The following is a 20,279-nucleotide window of genomic DNA, read 5'->3' as shown; positions in this document are numbered from 1 at the left end:
ATCGATGGGTTGATGGATGCATCCGTCCATCCATCCCTTCGTCCATTCATCCATACACCCCTCTGTCCATCTATCTGTCCGTCCATCTGTCTGTCAGTCCATCCATCTTGCGTATGCGGTTGTCCTATGCAGATTCTATGGAATCTTGGAATGCAAGGCTGGACATTAACCATCACTGGACTGTGGGAGTGTGTGTGTGTGTTGCGGGGGTAGTTTGAGTCTGAAAAGTGTGAGACGGCAGTACTAACCACCATGCTATTCAGTTTTAATTAAATAGCTATGTAAAATACCAAAACTAAGAAACACACATTACTTTCTTTTTCATAGTTTTTGTTTTTACTTTTTATGAGGCATTGCAACTAAATCGGAATTTCAGAATTATATACATATATTGCATATTCTTTTTCAAAAGAGATTTTGGTTTAATCTTCTGTGTCTGAGTGCTGGATGTCATGCTGTGATGTTTCCAAAGAGAATAACACTCTGCTCACACAGCACTTCTTATTTAATTCATGAAGCATTTTTCAGTAACAATGAAGACGTATATTCATGGTTCCCTCTGTAATGTGGAACCAAAGCATTATATAACTATTCCACAGTATCTGAATTAATGACTCAATTAGTCTAGTGAAATCATGAAATATGCAATGTAATGTAATTTATACGCTCTTATTAGAAATGTATCAATTGAATGATTAAGGGAGATTATGAAATATGCAAGCAATTTGCAGTTTCCCCACTAAATAAAATCTCAAAACAGAATTATCAAATTAAACTGAAGAATAATGTTTCTTTTTGTCCTAAGACATAAAATCATTTGGTTCAGTTTCATATTATTAGCAAAAGATTGACTTGCGAAAAGACCATGCAAAAATTAGACTTGACATATATCTTTATTCCTCAAGGTTTTAGCTAAGCAATAAAGGATGCTATGGTACCATCTTATCCCATTCTCAATATATGTGTATTATATAATAAAACTACCTTTGATCCATGACTCTGAACAAAATGTAATTTAATGCTGAAGCTACTTTTACTTTTATGAATTTATCTTAACATTGTCGCTTTTTTTGTTCTGCTGGATAAAATGTTGAATGCAATGCACACTGGCTCGCAGTGTCCTTTTGATTTTTATTAAGTTCATATATTGTATGTATTTTGGGAAAAAATCTGTTATTTAATCAGAATTTTTATTCCAGACAACATTTGTCACATATCATACTCACATATCTAAAAGTGTTCAAAAAACATGAATCTAATAAAGTGTAATAGAACCTGTTTTGGTAAGTTGTACTCTAAGCAGTTGAAGCTAATAGAAATTATTAATTGTGTTAGCATTCAAATACACCCACTAATGTAGGACTTTTCTAGAATGCCAAAATTGTGTTATTCCCTGATCTGATTTATTGCAACAGTGAACTTCATCAAGAAGAAATAAATGTATCCAAGAAGCTTTTGCAGGGTGAGGATTTTTGCAGGGTGTATTTTTTTCTTACCTGTTCTTTAACCTTGAGCTGGTAAAACAGGCCATTACATCTAAATGCCAAGTCAGGGAGATAGTGCAGTTCACTGTAGTGCACTATGTCAAGCTACTGTTTACATTCTTTAAAAAAGGGACAGTTTTTGCGTATGACTTTTACACAAGTACATAATGTCCACCATGTTTACTTCTGTCAATGTAAATTTATGCATATAGGTCAACAAAGTGAGTGTTTGCATCTGTACTGTGGCAGTAAAGGTTCAGTTTGTGTCTTCATGTTAAATCATGACCGACACGTTTGAATAAAACTGAATATTGTTAACGAAAGGTGCACTATTTCCTTCAAAACTACTCTCATTATGCTTCTAGTAGCGAACAGCACCCTATTACAGAACAGGTCGTTGCGAGACAATGCTGGGGAATTATGTGTGGAACCTGCAGAAATTATCTGAATGGTAAACTCTGATGTATAATTTGCATTAAATCAGGTGTAATTGAGCAAGAAGGTAAGAAACATAATTTGCATTCATTCAAACATACATTACCACAAATAATCACAAAACTCTGGAAGCAATGCAATTTAGATGCTAGAAAACAAATATTTTCTTGTAAAATTGTTAAACCAATATATTATTGAAAATGGACTGTTTATCATTACACAGTGTCAGTACCTAATCGCAAGATATCTGCTATCAAAGTATGAATTTACATATGACTAAAAAAACAACTAACATTTATGCTAGTAACATAAAGTATTTCTTCACTATCTTTCTTACTTTAGTTCTTAAAAACAAAGTTCAATTTCGGTTGACAGCTGAATCTAATTTGAAAAGACCAAAAATAATGGTTTGTTGTTGCAACATTTGTCATCGGAAAATCATACAAGATGTCTTTAGAGATTAGCTTTAATCCTATTTTTTGCAGGAACCTCCTAAATGATATATAATCTACTATGCATCTGCTTCACATATAGGAATGTTAGTGTGTGGCTGGTCACTGTTTGCATTTCAAGATCATTCTGACACATAGAAGGCTGTTGTGCTTTTCTGACTCGGATGTGCTAAATGCATAACTGCATAACTCAACATCAACATCAAGCAAAAGAAATCACATTTGCAGTCATTAGTTGGACAAATTAATAGAACTCATCTAGGCTAGTATTTCCCAATCCAGTCCTCAGGGACCCACAGACAGTCAACATTTTTGCTCCCTCCCAGCTCCTGGTAGCGAAATGTGGACAAAAAAGTGGACACGTAGCAAAAATATGCTCAGCCTGGTAGGTAACTCAGAGTGAGCAAAAACATGGATCAACTGGGGGTCCCCAAGGACCAGATTGGGAAACGCTAATCGGGGTTTTTAGCAAAATATCTCTTTGGAGTTTACAAGGCGCAGTCCTAAGGTACCTGCAGTCCATCCAACTTGTCCACTTTCCTCTCTTGTCTCCTTTCCCCTTTGCCTCACTCATAAATTCACTACAGGCACTGTCGTTCTTACATTAATATCCATTTTGGACTCCTTTCACTCCTCCCATCCAATGAGGCTGCAGCTCATCCCCTGTGGGTCAATGGCCTTGCAGAGGGCTATGTGAGGGGTGATATGGTCAATGTACAATGAGACAAACTGGAGGAAATATTAAACCTGCACTAACCTTGCACTTGTGCTTATGCATAGAGCCACCTCAAAACACAAGTCACACTAGTATCTATCTGGTGTGAACTGCTGTGGCATATTGAAACTGGAATCATTTTAGGGATTATTTTGCAATAAAACAGCAAAAGTGAGCCCTACCCCAGCTAGGTGTATAAAATAATATAGTATATAGCCAGGGTATATATAATATGCAAAGACAATTTTGTAGGCAAAACAAAATATAAATACTCAATGCAGCTCAAAACTTCACACTCTGAAAATCCATCCATCCATTCATAATAATAATAATAATAATAATAATAATAATAATAATAATAATAATAATAATCAATCCTTTATTGTCCCTCATGGGGAAATTCTTTTTACGCCTCCATCAACTTGCTCTTTGTGGAGCATGCTCCATCTTCTATTCACATACCCTTGCCAATGTCTTAGGGAATAAATGTATTACATATATAAATAAAAAAGATGAAGAATGTGAAAAAAGATACATCAGTTTATAAGTTTTGTGACAAATTAACAACACAATCCAAACTGGGGAAACACACCATGGTGGGAATGGACATTTCAGGCCTACACAGAAAGCACTAAGTAGGGCTTCAAGTGACCAATAATGCAATTAATTAAAAAGATAAACATAATAATGTATGGATCTTGTGGTAGTACGGGGGATTCTTTTTGTTCAGTGGTAATTAAAAAATAACTCAAAGTATAAACACATAATGAATAAATTACATGGAAGTGTGTTGTAGACTAGAATATAGTGCTGGTAGTTCAAATTGCATTGGTGGAGTGAAATCACCGTTGAGCCCTTCAGCAAGGCCCTCAATCCCAATCGCTCCTGGCACTGTCTGACCCTGCTTTCTCAATTGTATGTCATGTTGGATACAATGTAAATAAATGTAATTTAGTGCGTATGGAACGATACAGTCATGAGTCACAGAATGTTGGACATGGGGGCCAGAAACATTGTGCAAAGGAATGTCAGTAGGCATCAAGGACCACCTGAAGCGCTCAGTGATGTATTTAGGGGGGATGATCCTTTTCCTTATCAATGACAAGCTGCTAACATGTACTATGTTAACCCAACACAATGATAAGAACAAGGTTTCTTTTCTATGTTCTCCTTTTTCTTCTAGTCAAGAACGTATGAAATTTGTGGAGTGGGCTCTGAGGAGCACGGCTCATATTATTCCAGCGCTCACCTATCCTTTGTGATAATTACAATAAATAATAACCAACACCTCTATTACCAAGGTTGTATGAGGTACATGCTGAAGAGACTTGTTGAGTGTTTCTTTGAAACAGGAGCCCATCAGTGCCACAGCTCTGCGATTTATATTCACATTTCTGCATGTTGATGCTGCATTAATAACACGACGCTCTCTTGGTCTTCACTCTAACCTCACTCAGATTCTACTGCTTATCTTGCTATTTTTACCCAGGTGGTTTTGTGCAAACGGGCTGCCTAAATCGAACTGATTTTTTTATGAGATCTCTGTGGTATCATGCGTCATCATCAATGCTTCTCTACTTTTCATCTCCCTAGGTGATAAGTTTTCTACAGCTAATGCCGTAGCCTTTATGGAGCATATTACTAGCCTAATCCCGCTAGTTTTATCTTTTTTTTTTTATCAACAACATCAGCTGCATCCAAACCTTCTTCAAAAGCACCTCAGCCTGAAGTAACCGCTGGTGTCGCCTTATTCTGTCTGACTATACAAACTAAACCAGAAGTATAGCACCTATTTGATCTTCAGACTTGTGAAATACTTCCAAGTCAAGCCTATCTCTCCACAGGGAAAGCCAGTATCAGATTTAAGAAGCTGGTGTGGCCCTACAGATCAGACAGGGGCATGGTGCCCAAACGTCTGTAATCCTTGATGATTGTCTACAACCACATCTGAATCCCTTAGGCAACTGCAATTTTTCAGCCCATTCATAAATTTTCGCATATACCCACATCTCAGTCTGTGCTTGCGCTTTATTGCAAACCTTCCAGCTATAGCTACCTATGAATCTGTGGAACAGTGCAGGGCATTTGTATCCGTATTGTAGGAACTGACTGACCTTCTGAGCCGGTGGAAGTAAACATGACTATGTTCTGCATGTGTGGAGTTTGAATGTTCTCTCCATGTTGTGTGGCTTTCTCCTACGGGCTCCAGCTCCCTCCCACACTGTGAATATGTGCAGTAATGCTAACTGCCTAACCCTGGGTTAGTCACCCTACAGAAGCCATGATGTCGTCTCTTTCTGGGTATAGGCAACAGTGACCCCATTCAGGATGACAGTTAGGAAATTTGGATGGACCGATTGATGTACTGTATTTATTACAGCAAATGCAAATCAAAAATCTAGATATTTAGTGGGAAATTTATTGCCAAATGAAAATAGACTATTTGTTATACATGATAAAATCTGAAAAGGGAGTGGCATGGTGGTGCAGTGGTTAGCATTGTTGCATCTCACCTGTGGGACCTGGGTTTGAGTCTCCGCCTGGGTTACATATGTGTGGAGATTGCATGTTCTCCCTATGTCATCGTGGGGTTTTCTCCAGGTACTCCAGTTTGCCCCCCACAGTCCAAAGACATGCTGAGGCTAATTGGAGTTACTAAAATTGCGTGTGTGTGTGTGTGTGTGTGTGTGTGTGTGTGTGTGTGTGTGTGTGCCTTGCAATGGGCTGGCCCCCCATCCTGGGTTGTTCCCCACCATTGCTTCTGGGATAGGCTCCAGACCCCCTGTAACCCAGAAAGGTAAGTGGTTTGGAAAATGGATGGATGGACAAAATCTGAAAATAATTGCTTCAACAAAAATAATTATGGTTTGATTGCCTTTAAATAAATTGCCACGATTAACTAATAAACCACTGTATACCTGACCACTGACAGAAATTCTCATCATGTATGCAAAAATGTTTGCAAAATTTTCACAGCTTTACTTTCAACGGAACATACTGTATAGAATCACAAATACATTTGTCTCCCAATTAATCTGACATTCGCAGGATTTCTCTAAAGCTGTAATACACGAAAGTTTAAATCCATCAATCCATCCCACACCACATGACTTCTATTCAGGTGTCAGAAAACTGTTTTAGTCATCATTGATTAAAAAAAAAAGCATTTCAAGTTTTGTTACATTTTACGCATTACAAAACAGCCTGGATTCTCTTTGTCAAGCTATACCATGTGATACTGGAAAGAAACCAAAGTAGAAAGTGTGCATTTAATGTCACTATTGCACTGTCAGAAAAAAAGTACCAGTTTGTACCTTGCAATTACTTGTCACCCTCAAGGGTCTGCCAATTTCTGTACCTTAGCTGTATGTATATCTACCTGTAGTCTAATTTTAGGGACATTTGGTACATTAATGTGCCTTTGCGCCTTGGGAAGTTCCACAAGGCAAGATTTCTACATTAGCCAAACAACTCAAGCCAAATGTAAGGAAATGACGTTTTCCTCTCTTCCTATTTGCCAGCCTATACGTTTGGCTAACTGAAATCTTGCTTTGCGAAACACCCCTTTGGGCTGTTCCCTTTTTTTCTGGCAGTGTAATTTTCATTGGTGTAAAATCAATGTATAACACTTCAATCTCTATTTTACGAGAACAATTAACACACGCCAAGATATCCGTATAACTTTAAATTACAGCCCACGACAGCAGTTCAAAGTACATATAGAACTTTTTTAACAAAGTGGCTTCTTGTTGGAATGTACCACTATGATGGGGAAAACCCTAAGAAGGGCAGTCAAACAACCGGAAAAGAAATCGTTATCAATTAAAATTATACTGAGTTAAAATGACGGGGTTTGAATTACTGTAATCTCCACAGATTTTGTATCAGTGATCGTACGATAAAATGACCAGTATGCTAGCAATAGTTTTGCACATGGTTGCAGTGCTCCAAGCGCACACACCCGGGCTGCGGATGGACCAGTCGTATTTTTATGTCGTAGCCGCTCTTACACACTTCATAACGCCAGGAAGCACAGGATTCCCCGTTAGGCTGCACGTTATTCTGTTTACAATTTTCGGTTTTGTTACTTTGGAAAAACAGTTTTTCCTGGACAAGTCATAATGGCTATGCTGAGCAGGGACCTCCCGGATATTGAGGTACAAATGCAATGTATATACATTTTTTCCTATTCCAGGAAGTGTTTTCTTCCTAGGATTTTACAGTACATTGCGTCCAAGTAATACGCTTTTGACAGCTTTTTTGATTGGTGCTGGGAATGGGGAGTGGTAAAGGTTTTTAGTTAGTCTCAGTGTTTGTTTACAGTATTTTTTTGTTATGTGCATTTCGAGTATTAACGGCTGTTGTAATAACACAAGTGCGGATTACAGTTTTGAACATGCTTTATAAAGATTAATCGGTCCCATTTTGCCTTTATTGTTTTATTAGTTAGTGCTGGCTTGAACTGTTTTTCTTTTGCACTGTGTAAAAGCGGAAGGGCAAACATCTATAGTATTAAAGCAATATATAACAACACCAACCAATATTAATGTATATTGATTAAACTCTACAAGCAGAATTCTTCATTTTACGATGACATGCGTTTCCATTGCCTTGTTTACGTGAACCGCAGTGACAGCTTTTCTAGCTTATTACTTACTGTCAGTTGTGTCCATGCCGCTTTTACGGTCTGATTTTTTCTTTCGTTTGAATTGCTCAGTTTACACCAAGCTTATTATTTCACATCAGCAGCAGTGAAATACTATAGGGTTATTTACCCGACAGAAATTTATAGTATATGGTAAATATTTTTCTTCCTCGTCTTGTTTATAATTTTATTATTAATAATAAACAACAAATAACAACAATAATAAGATGAACAAGATCAAAATCTGGCATTGAGTGTTTTCATTTTTAAGGCTATCAATCTTTTTTAGAACCAAATACAGTGTATACTGTGTGATTATAATAATTATTATTATTATTATTTTAGGTTTATGTTTTGCAGTGAGTGAATGCATCGGAATGCAAAGGTCCTGGATTGTGTTCAGTGTTGGAATGTGGTCTTTATTTCGGAGGCTGAAAGTTATGTTGCTGACATCCTGTACGTTTATACAACTCAGCCAAGCAAAATGTACAGAAAGACATGCTGTATCCTCAGTTAAAATTAATTATTCTCTAATTCTCTAATGCTTACATGTTTGTATGGGTATTGATTGAAAGAACAGACATTTAAAAGGTCATTATTGGCTTTTGTTGGTTTAAATTTTACAATTAAAACTTTTATATATATGGTCTGACTGGGACTGCATGTAGAACAGAATGTTACTGTTCTACTGTATTGTGGAACCTGACATTTAAAAGGACATTTGTGTTTAGTTTTTGTCATACTTAATTCATCAAAGCTCTCTTGCAGGTCCACGTTCACAGTAGCGTGGTTGGCAGTGATGTTCTTGGTTCCAGTTAGAATCCATACTTCAAAGTTTTGCAGGGATCACACTCTCTGAATTACCTCATGCAAATAAAACAATAGATAAAAATTGCATTTAACACAAGCAATATTTTACTTATGGGAAAGACTTTTCCCTTTAGGATTAACTACTGCGTCAGAAACTGCTTAATAGTTGACAAATGATAGGAGGGAGAGAAACACAAGCACAGATTGTGGTTCATTAAGCACATATGACAGAATAAGGGTTAGAAGCAAAAGGGCTTGTTTAAGATAATTACATCAAGCAACTTTTTTTTTTTACCCTGAATCTTGTCCTAGCAGTGTGTGTGTTGATTATATTTATATTAAATTGTGGGGGACCAAAGGTTCTCCATAATGTAATAAAAACCTGTTATTTTGATGTTGGGGGGACCATTTTTCAGGTCCCCACAAAGATCTGTGAATGCAATCAAAAAAGTAAAATTAAGGTTAGGGCTGGGTAGGGGTTAAGGTCGTCATGTTGGGATTAGAGTTTTTCCCATAGAAATGAATGTATAGTCCCCACAAAGAATTAATAGCCTGTGTGTGTGTGGCATTTCCATGTTATTAACTGACCCATCCCAGTCTAGGATGTTCTTGGTAACTCCAGGCTCTCTTTGACTTCACTTGCTGAGTAGTTGGACGATGCATGCATGCATTTTTTATGAAATGTGTCTAGCAGCCATCATTCTTAAACTAGTTGTGCAAGTGAGGAAAAATGTGTAGACAATCCAGAAATATGGAGTGAACTTTTTAATAAATAATAAAAACATTTAGTATCATAATTGGAATTATTTAATATTACTGCACTGCTTACAGTGAGAATGCACATTGAACATGATTCATTTAGATTTTTTTGTGTTATTGCAGATATTGTGTCTGTCATAGGCAAACTGTCTGGACTCTGCCCAGTGGTATTTAGCTTCCTTAGCAGAATCTATTGGCAGTGTGTTAATGATTACTTGATTGTGCACTGCATGACCATGTACTTTTAGAACATACCATGTGAGCGTAGCATGTTTCCAAAGAGATCAGTAATAGCTAATTTCGCAGAAAGGTCAACCAAAGATGTTACCATATTCTGAGCAGCTGTAGTTAGCATACTTGTATACCTCTTTATCAGCAAAATAATTCAAAACAAATTGTTTTTTTTGGCCAGTTGAAAAGATGGCAAAAAACAACAGGCTGCTTCCTGCTGAATCTGTACATGCCTCTGCAAAACATGCATATGAACCTGGTCATCCAGAATCTCCTGGAACAGTCTGTAGACTTTCTGTTCAGGTGAACTGGCTGTTTTTCTTAGTATAAGCAGATACAAATGAGATGATGATGGTATTCGTGATTCTAAAGAATATGTCCAATGACCTTGAGCATGGTCACATCAGGCTAAAAAGTTAATGCCTGTATTTCATGCTTTCAAACTATAATAAATACAATGTCGGGATGTTCATTTTGTCTAAATATTAGCTACATCATCATAATCGAAAGAGAATTCAGTTTCATACACTATGATGTAGGGATAAACAGATCGATACTATCTATGCTTTGATATTAAAATGTTACTGAGTTGGTATCAGTTACCATTTAAAAGTATCGTTTACAAATGTTTGTTCTCCTCAAAAGTCATTGCAGCGTTCTCTCAAAAAGTTTCTGCACTTTTGCACATGACACATTTATAATCCTCAATAACAGACCCTCCGAGATGTAGGAATCACAGATGCCCATGATATTTTTTAACATTTAAGATATTAAGCAGATTAAATCTCTGAAAGTGTGAAAGTTCATTTTTTGTTTGTATGACAATTTTCGTTTTATTTTGCATGCTTTTTATTTTATAGCACTTTCTTGCTTATATAATAATATATGCTTTTAAAAATATATGATATCCTGTACAGATTGATAATGATTAAATAAACGTATTACTATCATTACCATATTTAAAAAGATTATTGTCATTAAAATATTTACTGTTACTATCTGGGTCGATAATGCTAGTTCATAAAATACTTGAATTGGTTTTGCTTTAAAATTTTTAGTGCCATCCATCCCTACTCCGTTATAATTAAACTTATAAATCAATGTAGATATTTGCTTTATAGCTTTCTCAGGGAAAACAAAAGTGGACACTTAGTAGACTCTATTAAAGCAGAGAGTATGACAATGACATGACCTTGATGCTGATAATGCACATGAGCTGTGGTCTAAACGACTCCTTCATGTCAGAAAAATGCCTTTCTGAATGTCAAATTAATTGCCATCACTGGAGCAGTCAAATTTTCGTTTTTTTTTTCTCTGCAACCCATTCTGAATTTTTATTTCAATAGCTTTGCTTCAGGAAGTGCCAAATGGGGATCTTTTGTGTAAGTGTTGTGTGAAGATTAATTAAAATGACCCTGAATTGCCATCAGGTTTAATTAAGACCCAGAACAATACTGATTTTTAACTGAGGTATGACTTTCAGTGGCGAGCCTTTGGGCTTGCTTGTCATACTCTCTCAAAAGCAGAAAACTGATGGGCAGCTCCACCCAAAAAGTTCATTTTGTTCACCTTCAGACATGTTTTCAAATGGAACTGTAGTCTGCAAGCCACATACTGCAAGATTTCACTTTGTCTTCTCTCGCTTGGCAGGGTGAAAAATTTGGAATCGGTTCACACAAGAAAACTCATCAACAAAAAATGCAGAATATTCTATAATAAATGATGTTTACATAGAAAAACAGCTGCTTAATAAGAATATTTTTACAGGTCAAAAAAATTTTAAGGGAGGATATATTATAGTATGAATGCAGTTTTATCATTACAGATGAGCCCAGTAAGCATTTTACAAGTATTCAAAATGACCAGCCTTTGTTGGATGGATTTTTCGATAAGCAAAGTGATGATCGTCACTCTGTCAGTGTTACTTTTGTTTTGCCAAGCCATTTTGAAAGGAAGACCTAGCCAGGAAGTATTTAGTCTAACTTCTGACCTCTGGGTATTACCACGTTCACCAGACTGCATATGAGCTGTATACCATGTTAAATGTTTCTCTGGAACAATCCGTCAGTGATATTCACACCTTCACCATGCCTACTCTCCCCTGCTATTTTTATCCTTTTTTATATATTTTTTGGAAGCGATATCTTAGATGGCTAAGAGATGACTTAGCTTTGGAAGTGATACTTTAGTTTCCATGGTTACGTTTATGCCTTCTTTGACGTGTGTTTAAGTTGCTTAAGATTATTTCTTATTCTAAAGTTTCAGATGCCTTGAGATCTGTTTTTTTTCTGCACAATAGAAAAGAGAAGAGTATCGAACGAATCATTTCATGCACCTTTGGAAATCCCATAGTGGCTAAGTGGTTGAATGATGGATGGAGTAAGTGGGAGATGGTGTTGAAGTAAGTGGTAACATGACTGCTCGTGCAGTACCGGGTGGTAAACCTGGCAAGGCACACTCAGGATTGGATGCTTTATCAGTGCAGCTGATATTGAATGGAATTAATTTAATAATGCCTACAGTTAAAATTCCTAAAAATGTTAGTGGTGAACAGACGTCCTTAGAGGTTTGTCACTGAACTGAGCTTGAAGTTCTCTAGATGTTTCATCTGATCATTTAGAAAATAGGCATTAGCTTTAAACTGTGCACTGTGGAATATATACATAGTCAATTATCCATGAAGCTGGAGACAAAAGGTCAGAGAAATTGTCGAGTAAAGTCTCTAAACAATATTATGCGATTTTGTCATTATTTAAAATGGAGAGTGAACAGAACAAATGTAAGTGTTTAGAGCAGAATTGATATTCTGCAATTTTGATATTTATTGCAAGACTTGCAAAAAAAAAAATAGAATAAAAATCGAGTACTCAGAACAGTAGTAAAGATTGCTACTATTATCATTGCCACATGACTTTGAAAGAAAATCAAGGGACGTTATTTTTGCCTGAATATTTGCCATACTTTAGACTTTCAGTATTGATGGTGCCACAGGCATATACCTTTAGTGAGGTAGCCCACGATTAATTGTGAGTTACAGTTAGTAGGACTGTGGAAGTAAGTCATCACTGACCTCAGAAACTTTTTCATTGCAGATATTTGAAAATGTTAGTGCTTCTATTATAACTATAAAAAACTAAAGTATACATACCAAATACATATTTTGCAAGCCTTTAGTGATACGTGTGTTAATTGTGGGTTTATTCATTTTTTTTTTACATTTTCTTACGTTTCTTGTCTTCCTGAGAAAATAGATACTGTAATTTACCAGAAACTCCATAGACCTGCATGTCTGTATGGGCCAGATAAATGTGTACAGACTGGAACTGGCTGCATGGTGAAACTCATGCACACAATCCTGGTCCAGTGCAGTGATACAAAATGAGAGCATTTGTGGAAGCTGTTAGCCAGTGTTAACTACTATAAGCTTGTAAGGGGCCATACTGCCCATATTTAGAGGTCAGTGTTGACACACCACAGCACACAGTGTACAACAACAAAATGTGTCCTCTGCAGTTAACCCATATGTGACATAGCAGGGGGCAGCTAATTCAGCGCCCGGGGAGCAGCGCTTGGGGGCGGTACCTTGCTCAGGGTACCTCAGTGATACTTTGCTGGTCAGGGATTCAAACCAGCAATCTTTCAATTACAAGTGCGCTTCCCTAACCATTAAGCCACCACTGCCGCAATCTTGTTTAATATTGGTGTTGTCATGCTAAACTGTGATACTACTGATAACTTTTGCATCAGCAGATTCAGTTCTCTTTGACTTCAGCATGAAATTCGGAAAAAAATGCTCTAACATTGTGTAACATCTGACTCATCCATCCATCCACCCATACTTCCTTCCATCTTCTAACTACTTCCTAATCAGGGTTATAGGGAGCGGAGACTAAAAGACTCGTATACAATGATTATATTTCAAAAAGTTGTGTTTACCACATTAAAATTTTGATCAAAGAAGTTTAACAAAAAAACGTGTTAGCCGATGATCGATAAACAGTTTGATTTTATCATTAGAAAGCTGAAACCATAGTCAGACAGCCCCCAGGTTATGAACGAGTTCAGATCAGTTCCTTAAGTCTGTCTTTACCTCAACATTGTAGGAAAGCCACAAAGATAATAATACAAAACACAATAATAATAATTAAACAGTAATAATAAAAGTAACTGCATGAACCGCTGAAGCAGCGCAATGATTTAATGAGCGTCACAAAGTAGTGCATGCTTTTGTTATTACAAACCACTGTATTTAACCCAAATTCTATATAATAGTTTTTTATGGCAGGTCTGTTTGTAAGTACGAGTTGTTCTTAAGACGTATGTTCTTAACCTGGGGATTGTGCTTAGCGAGGAACATGAATCGAACTCTGAAGTTATTTACTCACATTACTGCTTCGTGTAAATACTGTTCATATTTACTGGATGCTGATCTGAAGTTTTCTTGCATTGAATATAACTATATAAAATGATGAGTAACATCAGTCTGTCTTTCACCCTGTATAGGATGCCAGTCCGTTGCCGAAAGGATGAATAACATTCTGATGCTGTATTTAATATTGCTGATTCAAGGCTTGTTGCCATATTTCTGTAACAGCCGATCAATATGTGGAAATTTCTGTATTGATTTCATGAGAAGACGAAGTGTATGCCAAAAAACTGCTAAGTCATGTTAGCCACTGGCCACCTCATAGACGTAAATCATATCCCATTCAAATATTTGAGCTTCTGTTGTGAAGAATGGATCCCGTATGTCTTCGTGTATACATGTATGGATTGCTTGTTTTTTAATTTAAGATATTAATTTCATTGTAATGCACCTGTTTATAGGGGAAAAAAAGTCAAGTTATCCTTATGGTGTGTGAGTGTGCCCTGTGATTGGTCGATGCCCTATCCTGGGTTGTTCCCTGCCTTGCACCCGTAGCCTCTGGGATAGGCTCCGGACCCCCCACAACCCTGAATAGCACAAGTGGTTACAGAGAATGGGTGGATGGATGGAAGTTATCCACATGCTGGTATGAATGGTTAAACCCCTGTACCTGTATTGGTGAAAATGAAGTCATATATCGATTAAGCAAATAAACTGAACATTCTTTAAAATTTATACTAGGTATATGCGACTTAAATGTTTATTTGAACAAATTTTACTCACCTGAATAATTTTTGTCATTTCTGATGTTGTTTCTGTAATCATGCATTCCTCCCTTTGTTTTTCCTTAACTTCTGAACGCTTCCCCTGTTTTATCACTTGCATTTTAAGGCAGCGGAGGCCTCACTCTGGCAGGTATCGATCCCCTGTCTGTCTGGGGTGGCGTGATCAGCCGTGAATGATAAACACAATCCTTAAAACATGTTATCGAGATGGGGGGGGGTTGGGTCCCCTCCTGGGAGTGTCCATTTGATTAAAGAAACAAAAACATACTGAACTTACACTGTGAAGTGTAGACAGCTTAATAGCCCAGGTCTGTCCCCAGTAGACAGTGCATTGTGTTTAAATTAATTTAAGACAATTAAAAAAATCACAGTTACTTACAATGAAAATAATTTCTTATGCACATTCACTTACTTTTCAGTGTTTTTTTTTAAGTAACTTTTTTTCGCTATTACATTAAGACATGTACTTTGTTTAACACTGAGTTTGTTAAAGTCATAAGACAGGCGTGCTTTATTGGACGTATTGATTGACACCATACAGATGGTCGCCAGTCCCTTCGCAAAGCATTGACCTTCGAGGCTGGAATGCATAATATCTGACATTATTTACAAGGTGCTGCCTGCCCACTAACACGATTAATTCAGTTACTTTGGCTGTTCTTTGCTCCATATGTGCATCACTATGTACGCGGTTTAACGGTGCCGTGGCGGCGGTTACTTTTCCGTAGCTGCTCAGGAGTGTCTGCATCCGTATGCCATAGTCGGTATAAAAAGAAAATGCTACTTATTCTCGCCTCTGGTATTCCACTATTGTGGATTTTTTTATTTCATGGGTGTGACAAAATGTGCTGCTGTTTCTGAATTCAAGAAATTATTACCATAAACAAAATAAGGAGATGAACATGTTGACCATTTTGGGTTACTTTGCTCTAATGATAAGCATTAATTTCCCGTAATGGCCACTTTAAATGAAGTGCAGATTCTATTCTTGCTATATATAGAACAGTGATTGTGGTTTTTGTTTTGTAAAAATAATTGGCTAATTTTATGTCTTCAAGTTTATGTCTAAGTAGCTTATATTTTCAACAGTTATACGGGATTTGTGGCATCAAAATTGTGCTTTTTTAAAGTTCTTATCTTTGACATGGAGACCTATGTCTTGCTAAATATTAGCAACAACATGAATAAAAGATCTCATCTATATTACATAGCTTTTAAATATACAGATCTATGAATATATTCTCAAATAATGTATTTTACTCTCAGTATGTGGGCAGCTACTGTTTTCATTAGTAATATTTATTGACAGGTTTTAAAGGTTAAGCAATATATTTAATGACCTTTATCATTTACCGATGACAGTTGTTTATTTTCTTTTGTGGGGGGGTTTTGTTTGTGTGTGTGCAGGGTCAGGTACAGATTACATTGTAGGGATGAAGTGCTGTACAGTAAATGTGATAAAAACCTGCTTTGGTCCCCACAAGGGGAAACTCTGTTTTATAAAAATCTGTGAATGCAATCAAAAAACTAAAATAACCAAAAGTCTTATATTTTGTTTTGTTACTTATGGTTAAGTTTACGGCTGGGTAGGGGTTATGGGTAAGGTTGTCAATGTTGGGATTAGGGTTATGCCCAAAGAAATTAATTTAGAGACCCCACAAAGATATAGATACGTAATGTGCGTGTGTGTAGGTGGATTTAGTTTACCAAATGTCCCCCACAATGCAATTAAAACCTGTCTTTTTGACATGGTGGGGACCATTTTTCTGGTCCACTCAGAGATCTGTGAATGCAATCAAAAAAGAAAAAATGCCAGAAGTCTCGTATTTTGTTTAGTTACTTATAGTTAAGGTTAGGGCTGGGTAGGGGTTAAGGTCGCCATGTTGGGGATTAGTGTTTTCCTAGGAATGATTGCAGAGTCCCCACAAAGATATAATTACTAACCTGTGTGTGCGTGTGTGTGTGTGCGTGTACATGACATGTGCGTGCGTGTGTGTGTGTGTCTTCTGAGGTGTTAGGGTTAGGGTACCTTAACCCCAACCTTGTGCACTGTGCTGTTCTGTATCAGCCTTTGACTTCCTATCCTGACTGTAAGAGTCTGGAAGGCTTATAGATGAAGAAGCTGAGGGTTAATGCCAAAAATGCTATGTGTTTCCACAGTTTTGGCCACTAATGCAAACTGGACAGAAACTTTAATCGTTTTATATTGTGTAGCTGAACAAACATTCATTATAATTCAAGTATTTGTATTCATTTTAATTATTAGCTTTGGTAATTCAGTATTGAGCAGTTAAGTATATCTAAAACAGAATCTTGAAGATGGGCTGTGACACTTTGCTTAGTTATTTCTGCCTTTAACAGATGGTCCTTCTGCTTGGGACTTTCACCTTCAACCTCTTGGTCTGGTCCAGAAGCCACTTTATTAGTTGTTGCCCCTTAGACAGGGGGTGACGGGGCAGGAGGTGTTGGCTTTTTGCCCCTTCCTGCTGGCAGGTGTGTCTCTGAGCGTTTTGTTTAAGGGGCAGTCCAATCTGTCGGATTCAGGTAGAGCAGAGCTACTTAATTTGCCATTCCTACAAGAGCAGAAGTGTGTGTGTGTGTGTGTGGGCTTTGGTCACAACCCTCATCAAGGAACTAATTACACGTTACCGAGCAGATAAACCCCTGCTGTAAATGTGAATTTTGTGTAGAAATTAAGATGCAACCGTTTGTAATAGCTTGCAGAAGTGACACCTCTATTTTGAGAAATGTGTGGCTTCAGCTTAGTTTTTGATAAGCAAAAATGACCTTTTTTTTTGGTAAATCAGTTAAATGAGATACAACAAGGACAGAATGAAGAGCTTGCATAAATTGAGGCCCACAGGAACAAGTCTTAAGTACCCCTAATTTAGGATAGTGTAAAACAATTAAAATGAACTTCACCTAATTAACAGATTTACAGTCCCTTTGGTGTTCCTGAATTTGACCTGCTTTATTTATTTATTTTTTGACATGCTTTGTATTTTACAGAATATCCTGGCGTTAAATCCCAGAGTGAAGAATCATGCTGCTATCTGTTCTACAACCTCAAAGAAAACGGAAAAGAAGCTTTGGAAGAGAAACCCAGAGAAAGGCTGCGATGTAAGTGTCTCTTCTTTGATTTTTTTTTTTCACGCTTGTACAAGCATCAAAAAGGACCTTTTTCCTCTTCTAAAACACTATGGATATTTATATAGATCTTTAAAATCCATTGAGGTTCTCTTTTGTTGCAGAAAATTAAGTTATCACTATAAGGCTTACATTACTGACAGATGTAGAAACCACAACTATGACATTCATGTACCTAGAAAAATGAAAGATTCATAAGTAAAAATGTTAAATAAATTATAAGCAGATCACCATATTTACACAGCAGAACCATTAATATTACAATGTATGTCATTTAAGTTTGTTGCCTGAACGCTCTATCAACTAATACTTTTTTTTCCTCCGTAAATGTTGTTCTGGAGCATTTCGTTTAGGGTATGTTGATCATGCATGGTGGTTGAGGACATGCACAAACTGAAGGCTACACAGCAATACTAATTTGGAATTGAATTGTATAATTTTTATATATATTTAAATTGAATATTCATATTAACTGTTTTGACATTCTGTAGGTTTATCCAGATTGGATGATCTGTAAAAAATAGCTTTGATATGAACATTTTTTGACAGTTACATTATGCAATAAAAATGCAACAGCCAGGAATTATTTATAGAACAAAGCACACCGAGGTTAAAACTGAAATTTAATTTATTGCCGTGCACTTGCATCTTAAAATGCAAAATCGCTTTGACAAGGTTTATGTTCAATATCAAACGTGACTTTCTTACGTTCTGAGTGCATTCTAAGGACGATTAGTGAACGCAGGGGAAATTATTTTTAAGCTTGAAATTCCTGAACTCACAGTTAAAAAAAAAAAATCACCTACCTTTCTCAAATACGTGTATTGTGTTATGGATGAGGTCCATTTAATGAGTGTGCCAGGTTTATATCTCACTATTGAGGAGATATTGATCAAGTAAAACAAGGAACAAATGATCCATTCAATCATTTTGATATATAAGTAAATTAATCATGTCTAAAGGAGTAAGGCAATAAGAAGACAGATTGCTCATTAAAAGTTTTGCATGTTGAAGAGAGGGTTGTCTCTATAACAAATATCGCAACATCAGAATAAAATAAACTAAATAGATTCTTCACAGTGTGCAGCCCTGACACAAATGAATGTGGGTAATTTTTGACCTTATTTTATCCCATTAAGCACGTTAAGTTAAAAAGTATTTAAAGAATACTTAAAATACTTAAGGTTTGCTTTTATTTATTTGTATATACAATATATATATATATATATATATATATACACACACACACACACACACACACACACACACAAGTTGCTTTTTAGAATAGCCAAATCATAGAGTGAAAGGTAGCCTTATGTGGAAATTCAGTGTCGTTAGTGAATGGAGTTTATTAAACAGCTACTGGGTGACAAGACAAGAGCTTGAGTGGATCCTCTTCGGTTCCCACACATGGATTGCAAAGAATTGCTGTATTTAAGCACAATTCAGCATACAGAGGATTTCAGCTTATAAATAGAGTTTGCTGCGCAGATTGGTTTATGTACCATAAGTGTTCCGTGCTGAGGGAGAAAGAGGGTATCGAATGAATTATGTTAAAGATCCTGTCTCACCAAATTTGCATGCTTTTCAGTGGATATACCAAGTGTTTTATGTCTAGTCAGCTAACTGTATTTACAAAGTGAGGTAATATCCTGAATGGGCTGGGAAATGGGAAATGACATGCACATTAATTTTGCATTGTGGTTGCAGCGAGCAGATCTTCTTAAGTCAGTTAAGTGTGTCCGGCGCTAAATTGTATTAGTTGCATTTGTATTTCCATCTAACCTTGTCTCTTAGCTGGTGGGGGGTTGGGGGCGGGGGCATTGCCATATCACAGTTCTAAATGATTTGCGTTAATACTGCTTACTTGAAATTAAAATTTCGCAAACATCTAGTAAGATTCCAGCATCAATTAACTTTTACTTTTAGAAATACATGTTTTCTTTAATATTTTATTAACTAGTTGTGTACAAAATTTGGTTTCGAAATATTTAAGCTTGTGTATTTCATACATACGTCCAACATTTATATGTGTTTTTGCTATGAACAATAGTTAAAACATATTTAAATGTGTAAAACTAAATATAAATTAACATTTGTAAATTAAACACATGATAAATTATACATTTTATAAAATGTACTGACATGTGTAAAATGTAACTATCTTTTTGTGTTGAACACAAACACAGCTGAAGAACCAATAAAGTACTCTAGAAAATACATTTTAACATTACAACATAAAGCCTATATTTGAAGCCTCAGGCTACTTTTGTTGTACATTTTTCTTACTCAGAATGAAAAAAGCATTTTGCTTAGGTGTACATTCGTTAACTCCTTGACACCTGATCTAGTGAGTGTCTTACGTCTGTTTTGCTTTGTTCTTCAGCTTATACATATACGAAAATGTTTGCCTTTCAAAAAATTATTTTCCTATTCCAGAATCTGTGAGT

The 20,279-nt window shown here is 36.4% G+C and overlaps 1 protein-coding gene across 1 annotated transcript in view; it reads left to right on the top strand.

The window, feature by feature from the left end:
* Nucleotides 1-7,083: 7,083 nt before the first annotated feature.
* dpyda (dihydropyrimidine dehydrogenase a) overlaps nt 7,084-20,279 on the top strand; it is a 121,281-nt gene continuing 108,085 nt past the window's right edge. Inside the window, exons 1-2 of the mRNA XM_023804550.2 lie at nt 7,084-7,243; nt 17,692-17,802. Of these exons, the coding sequence (XP_023660318.2) occupies nt 7,208-7,243; nt 17,692-17,802 (147 nt within the window). The 5' untranslated portion in view covers nt 7,084-7,207. The remainder of the gene's footprint in view (nt 7,244-17,691; nt 17,803-20,279) is intronic.

The sequence above is a fragment of the Paramormyrops kingsleyae genome, chromosome 15 (assembly GCF_048594095.1).
Source record: "Paramormyrops kingsleyae isolate MSU_618 chromosome 15, PKINGS_0.4, whole genome shotgun sequence".
Taxonomy (NCBI): domain Eukaryota; kingdom Metazoa; phylum Chordata; class Actinopteri; order Osteoglossiformes; family Mormyridae; genus Paramormyrops; species Paramormyrops kingsleyae.
This window is presented reverse-complemented; position numbering and strand designations above follow the sequence as displayed.